The sequence below is a fragment of the Ictalurus furcatus genome, chromosome 10 (genome assembly GCF_023375685.1).
Source record: "Ictalurus furcatus strain D&B chromosome 10, Billie_1.0, whole genome shotgun sequence".
In the NCBI taxonomy this organism is placed as follows: Eukaryota; Metazoa; Chordata; class Actinopteri; order Siluriformes; family Ictaluridae; genus Ictalurus; species Ictalurus furcatus.
In genome coordinates this window covers 29,939,166-29,946,007 of record NC_071264.1, presented here as the reverse complement: position 1 = coordinate 29,946,007, position 6,842 = coordinate 29,939,166, and the positions used below count along the sequence as shown (strand labels likewise).

Genomic DNA, 6,842 nt, shown 5'->3' with positions numbered 1-6,842 from the left:
AGATGTCTACAACGCGGGTGGTGGCCAGTTCCTCGATCAGCTTGGGTCGGAGAGCGGTGGCTTCGGAGGATCCGCAGCCCAGACAGGCACCACAACCCCACGCGTACACCTGAGAAATGAGCGCAACACACACACACACATACTCAGCTCCCGAAAAACGTCTGACGATACGCTTCTCTAACGTTCGTTCACTTCTCTTCCTACCTGTCCGGTAGAGGTGAGAGCCAGAGAAGACTGGCTTCCGGCGCACACTTTACGGATGAACATTCCCTGTAGAGCCTCCACCACTTTGGGTTTGTAGACGCGGTTGGTGTCGCCGTGCCCGAGCTTACCTGTCAGAGAGGACGACAACACAACACAACGCCACACCTCAATACAGTCCGAGATACGGCTCGTCCGCCAAAAAGGTTCATTATCAGAGGGACAAGTCATCTCGGTCTCAGCAATACGTGGATAATATCACCTGGAGTGACATTAAATCAGTATGAAACGTCTGAGCCGATATCGTTCCAGGTTCACTTCGACTCCGAGGAACCCCAAGCGCTTCACTGTCTTTGTCACTGCTACGCTGCGGTAAAGGTATTCTTCACCGAGATTAAAGATCGACCGATATGTATTAATGAAAGCAAAGCAAGTACACTTTACCGTCTCTCGTCAGATACGGTGCAGCAATGGCGGTCCTGCGAGCAATTCTCAAAACGCCCACAAGATGACGCCATTTATCGGTGGATCCGACATAACAAAACCGATATCCGATTACGGGAAAACGCTTAAATATCGGGGAAACCGATTACGGGTCGATCTCTAATCGAGATCTTCGACATCCATGTAATTTCTTTCTGACTAATTACACTTAGAACAGGGGCTACAAAACGAGGGGTCACGACCTCATCTCACCTATTCTGTCAGGTCGCTAAGTCACGTGGTAAAAAGAGTGTACGTGCTATTTCAGTCTCTTTCGCCATGGCTACTTTTCCTTCTCTAACTTCCCTCGTCTAGTTCCGCGTCGACACTGCGTCGAGTGACTCTGAAAAAGCGGAAGGAAAGAACTCAGGAAAACAAACCGGAAAACACGCTCTATTGAAGGTGGTGTTACGAGATCTAGGTTTTGCGGTGAATAAAACCCAAAATGCTTCACGTAGAGCAGAGATTTGGTCAAACGTAAAAAGAGAACACGGCGAAAACGACTTCAAACTCACCGTTGTCTCCGCCTCCGAAGGACCAGACGGTGCGTCCGTCTTTGGAGAGCGCGATGGTGTGAGAACTGCCGCAGGACACCTCGCCTACGTTGCTGATGTCTTTCACGAGCATGGGGATGTTACGGCTGTTGCTATCACCGTGGCCTGAGAACGACACGCGATGACACATTTTTATCCTTCACGTTTAGCTGTAGAACTCGTCCAGTCATACAGCAACGCGATACCGGAGACATAAACGTAAAAAAAAACGTGTAAACGTACCCAGTCTTCCAAAGTCACCTTCTCCCCACGTGTACAGCTCTCCATCCTCGCTGACCGCTGCACTGTGCCTGTAGCCGGCCGACACCGACACCACCACCTGCACACACACACACACACACACCATTTAGCTCAGATTAAAGTAACACAATAGTGTGTTTTCACTCTGATCTCTCACCATAGTGTCTGTAATGTGTGTGAGATTAACATTTATCCCGTCTGAACTGACATGTCGGTAAGGACTGCGTTATACCCTGTAGGAAAACTGTAGGTTTCATGCTTAAAAACACAGACGAAGCTTAAAGGGGCGTGTCAGAGGGCGTGTCAAACTGAAGCGCTTTACTAGCAGGTTGATTAACTCTCCCAAACGCTTCCTGTACACGTACGAGATTAATCAGACGTTTACACAACAAAATGCCGCGAAGTGAACATGGACGGGAACTAGTTATCATGACAGGCCTAGCTCTGAGCACATGTGATGATCATCACGTGACGTGCTAATGATTAACTGGCCACGCCCACTACTACAAGAGTTTATAATAAAGCTCAAAAACCATTCGTTTGTATTAAAACAAGACGTTTTGGGGTTTTTTTTTTAAGCACGCATGACACGCCGAAGTCGCACCTAGGAGTCGTTTTGAGTGAGTCGGGTGTACTGAAATGTGGCGTGCTCGGTACCTTCCCCTGCAGGGGTCCCTGTATGAGTTTGGGGTATTTCTGAGTGGAGCTGTTGCCGTGCCCCAGTTTGCCGTAATCTCCGTCGCCCCAACTGAACACTTCTCCTTCGCTGGTGAACGCTAGCGTGTGGCCGTCCGAGCCCTTGGACGAGGAAACCTTCTTGATGGCACGGTGAGGTTCGAAGGTCAGCTTCTTAAGTGTGGACTGGTTGTTGGAGTCACCCAGACCCAGGCGGCCGTAGCTTCCCTTTCCACAAGCCCGGACGGAGCCGTCGGACGAGATGACGAACGTGCAATACTGACCGGCTTCGATCTGGAATTGGAAACACCGACTCAACGATTCCGATCGGATTGGCGCGTCTGGACATTAACGCGTTGGCGCGTTTCTTACCGTCTGTGCGTCGCTGAAGCTGGCGGCGAGTTTGGGCTGGAGGATTTTCTCCTGCGTTCCCTCCACGAGCTGGTGGCTGCTGTTGCTGCCCCACACGTACACCTCGCACGTCTCGGACACCATGGCCGCCTCGCCCGTCTGGATGCTGTCCGGACTCGCGCACGTCCTCGAGTAATCCGACGCCATGCGACAGACCTGCAACGTCGCCGTCGGTAACAGTGTAAACCGAGAAATTACTCCATTCCTAATTATTTTAAAAACTTTTTTTTTTTTTTTACCTCTTCAAACAGACAGAGCGCTGCTTCATACAGAGAGCACAGACCGTCCGGGGTCCGCGTCGGCTCTCTCCACTGACTCCTGTCTGCAGACGAACCCTGAACATACATATATATATATTTTTAAAAAACAAACAAACAAAAACAGTTTCCTGGAATTTCTCGCTAACACTACTCTTGATGGAAGTTGTTTAAATAACTCCTTTTAAAACGGTTATTTCTAAAGCACATGCTCCCGTCACCAAATGATAATAAAACGCAAATAAAAACGTAAATAACTTGTAGGAGTATCTGCACGTGAAGGACGTACCAACGATCGTCTCATCTGCATGAGGATGTTCATGAAGCAGTCGTATCCCATCAGGCCTTCCTGGTTCTGGTTCTGGATCTGGTTCTGCTCCAGGTTGCTGACTCCAGCCGAGGCGGCCAGCGCCATCTCCACCCACTCCAGCAGATAACGCAGTGATCCTCTCTGCGCCGCTAAACCCAGGAGGAGCTCGCAGGCCAGTCTCCGCCCCACCACGTCCGCGCCGGACTGGCAGGCGATCACGCCCTTCAGGAAGGCGGTGACCTGCACCAGGCAGTCTAAGCCCATGGGCGGGATCTTGCTCTCGTTGGCTAGCGATAACGGCGGCAGCGAGCCCACCACCTCGATCGCCGTGGTGATGACGTCGTTGCAGAGGCTGAGGCCGGGCGTGGCGGTGGGCAGGGCCCAGCTCTGACGCAGCAGCGCGAAGAGTAAGCTCAGACCCGTGCGCACGCCCATCTCGATTAGCGCGTCCGTACTCGAGCGCGGCCGCTCGCTCGCCGCCTGCAGCTCGGACGAGTTCAGCGCGCTCTCGCCCGAGTGCTGCTGCTGCTTGGCCTTGCCCTTGTCGTGGTACTTGCTCGAGAGAGCGTAAAAGATGCGTTGCAGCACCAGAAGGCGTTTGCGCAGAGCGCTCGCGAAAGGAGAGTCCGAGCACACGGTTTTGGCCAAAGCCAGCTGACTGGCCAGCAGCGCGTCCAGGTAGTGCTCCTGTTCATCACGCGACAGGCACTCGCGCTCGAAGTCGGGCAGCTGGGGGCCTTTGAGGCACAGAACCTGCTGAGGAAGCAGCACCACCTCTTTATTAATCAGGAGCTTGGAGTAGAGAAGAGCCACGCCCTCTCGTGTGGAGATGGACTCGCTGTCCTCCGAGATCCAAGAGCTGTTCAGATGCTCCAACCATTTCAGCTTCACCGGCGGAATCATCGCAGCCATGACGCTGCCTCATTCGTTCATTCACACGCCGTCTCACCTGAGGGCGAAAAAAAACAAAACACACACAATCCACTTTATTCCTTTATACGATTCATTTTTATCCGTTTGTAGTTATATTTAAACGTTGTGGAACCTCTGGGAAACATTTACACGCTCGTTCCCCAACCAGCCTCTTTCTACGTTGTTTTATTCCTTTTCCACCCCACCCCCCATCAGCCTTTTTCTTTTTTTTCTTTTAATTATTAATGATTTAAAAACACATCGGTGACGCTTTAACGGATCGGACGTGGGACTACGAGTCGGGTTTCTGCGCCGATATTGGCCCGGAGTCCAGGATTTGACCCTCCGGGTTTATTCCGTGCCGTGGACGTGGGGGACGTTAACGGACACGACGCAGGCGTGAGAACAGAAAATAACCCGTCCTAAATCACATCAACACAAACACAAACGAGAACATGAAGATGGTGTGCAGGTACAAACATTAATAATAATAATAATAATAATAATAATAATAATAAGGGTGTGCGTGAGATTAAATCGTGTCCCGTGGTAAATGAAGCGATGTAGCTGAGGTGGAGGAACTGTGACGAATCTGACATTTCCACAGCTGACGTGTTGTTATGCTACGGGTCATGTTTAAGTTTTTTAGTAAACTTCCCGTTTAGGCCACGCCCACTCCTGCTTTTACTTCCAGACCGGGACGGCGTGTTCGCACCACACCGCCTAGCGTGTGCCCAGCTATAAAACCAAGTAAACATCCACTGCTGAGTAAACAACCGACACGCTGAACAACCGTGCACCACCTAGGGCTGAGTGCAAAAGTTTGTGCACCCCTCGCTTCTCAATTTAAACGTCATTTGCAACAAGACGTGCTTACAAACATCCTTTGTTTCATTACAAACAAAACAAAAGGCTTGAACAGAGCCGGTGTATGGAATGAATCGAGAAAAAGAGTGTTTTAATATCAGCTGAAAAATCCGTAAAGGTGATTAAATATCATCTAGTAACTATAATAAACAACATCATCTTCTTGTTGTTTTTTTTTCTTTCCCCTTTCACTTCCTCTACATTACAGCGATGAACCAATCATTTCTATTGCAATTTCAATTCAAATGAATCCTTAATTAACTAGCTGTACGTTATAATAAATAACCTCCTGCTTAGGATTAAGGGTAATTGATTCATAATGGATTAACTGACTTGACACATAAGATCAATTAATAAGTGAGGTAATTAATTTAATATATCTCGTCAGAACACCTATTATTGACAACATATTATATTAGCGTGGAAATATTACAAACACAGTGCATTACAGAGCAAAACGACACCATGAACCAGGCTTTATCTTTGTATATTTAAAGCAAAATAAAAGAAATAAAAGAAATGCACTGACAGGGCTGAATTATTTACCAGACGTTGCTGGAAATCTTGCTAGCATGTTAGCAAGGCAGGCTGCCAGGGTTAGCTGGTTAAAGTTAGCCATGAAACGAACAAATATAACTGTTAAAAGTGTTGACTTTGGTGAAACTGAGTTGTGTTTCGATAAAGATGAAATGTGGTTTCTTTTTTATTTGCATTTCGTCTCTGGCAAACAGCTGATGCTAATGCCAGACAAAGCTAGATAGCTTGCTAACTTGCTAGCCAAACGCCAGGATGTTTAGCAAGCTAGCTCTCAGGTCTTTTTGGCACAGTTTCAACTCAGCTCAGGGTAAATCATTACAGTCTTTAAAAAACAGAGTTTAATTATTTACCAGAAGTGTTCAGGTCTAAAGTTTGAGGCTCTGAAGGCCCTTTAATCAGCGGTGAAGCTTACCACAAACTGTCAGAGGTTTCTCAGTCAAATTCATATTTCTCCACTTGTGCAGAGGTGCGAAATAACAACAAAATAAACTCAGTGGGTTGGCTGGTTGGTTTGTTTTTTTTTCTTGCAAAGAGCAAAATTAAATCTTGTACATGTAATAAAAAAAAATAAAAATAAAAAAGAAAGATAGAAAGGGAAAGAGAGAGAGAGGGTCCGCATTCATTCCGCACCCTCAGGTCTACACTGAGAGCAGGGTTGCCAGATCTGAGCTTCAGAAACGCACATTAGAACCAAAAAAAAATACCTCTAAATCCACCTCACGAAACACTACAGTCAAACCCTGACATCACAAACAAGAGCTTTCGGTTCCTTTCAGTTAGTGTTATAGATACAGTGTACCTGGGAAAAAATGCACCAAAAAAAAATAAGGTTTGGAGAAAATTGTGACTTTTATAGTTCCAGTGGGAAACTCATCCCTCTTTCTGTGCTCGTCTTGTGTTCGTTCAATTAAAAGATCTCTAGGATTTAAAAGATCTCTAGTGCTTTAGAGCAAGTATGTCTTACGAATACAGTAAAAATCCTTCAGAATTACAAACCACGCCCCTTATACGAATATGCGAAACATCCGTCAGGATTACAAACCACGCCCCTTGTATGAATATGCAAAACATCTGTCGGGATTACAAATCACGCCTCTTATACAAATATGCAAAACATCTGTCGGGATTACAAATCACGCCTCTTACACAAATATGCAAAACATCTGTCTGGATTACAAACCACGCCCCTTATACGAATATGCAAAACATCTGTCGGGATTACAAACCACACCCCTTACAAGGTACTCCCGCTTTGCAACTTACGCCCACAACGAATATGGATAGATTTAGTATTAGGGAAATTGATGAAATTTGCACGGCTATCTTCGAGTGGGCGTGGGAATGTGGTGTAGTGTGATTTGCTAGCAGGCGTTCCTTGTAATGGGCGTGGTTTTT

At 47.2% G+C, this 6,842-nt stretch overlaps 1 protein-coding gene across 8 annotated transcripts in view; it reads right to left on the bottom strand.

The window, feature by feature from the left end:
* The window catches only part of herc1 (HECT and RLD domain containing E3 ubiquitin protein ligase family member 1), a 45,224-nt gene extending 38,428 nt beyond the window's left edge, over nucleotides 1–6,796 (bottom strand). For all 8 annotated transcript variants that reach the window (XM_053634230.1, XM_053634232.1, XM_053634236.1 and 5 more), the window contains exons 1-9: nucleotides 5,860–6,796; nucleotides 3,111–4,080; nucleotides 2,804–2,899; nucleotides 2,526–2,720; nucleotides 2,136–2,447; nucleotides 1,461–1,557; nucleotides 1,200–1,343; nucleotides 205–332; nucleotides 1–109 (exon numbers count right to left, since the gene is read on the bottom strand). The exon at nucleotides 1–109 is cut by the window's left edge and continues 36 nt beyond it. In XM_053634230.1, the coding sequence (XP_053490205.1) occupies nucleotides 1–109; nucleotides 205–332; nucleotides 1,200–1,343; nucleotides 1,461–1,557; nucleotides 2,136–2,447; nucleotides 2,526–2,720; nucleotides 2,804–2,899; nucleotides 3,111–4,043 (2,014 nt within the window). In that variant the 5' untranslated portion in view covers nucleotides 4,044–4,080; nucleotides 5,860–6,796. The remainder of the gene's footprint in view (nucleotides 110–204; nucleotides 333–1,199; nucleotides 1,344–1,460; nucleotides 1,558–2,135; nucleotides 2,448–2,525; nucleotides 2,721–2,803; nucleotides 2,900–3,110; nucleotides 4,081–5,859) is intronic.
* Between the last annotated feature and the right edge of the window lie 46 nt (nucleotides 6,797–6,842).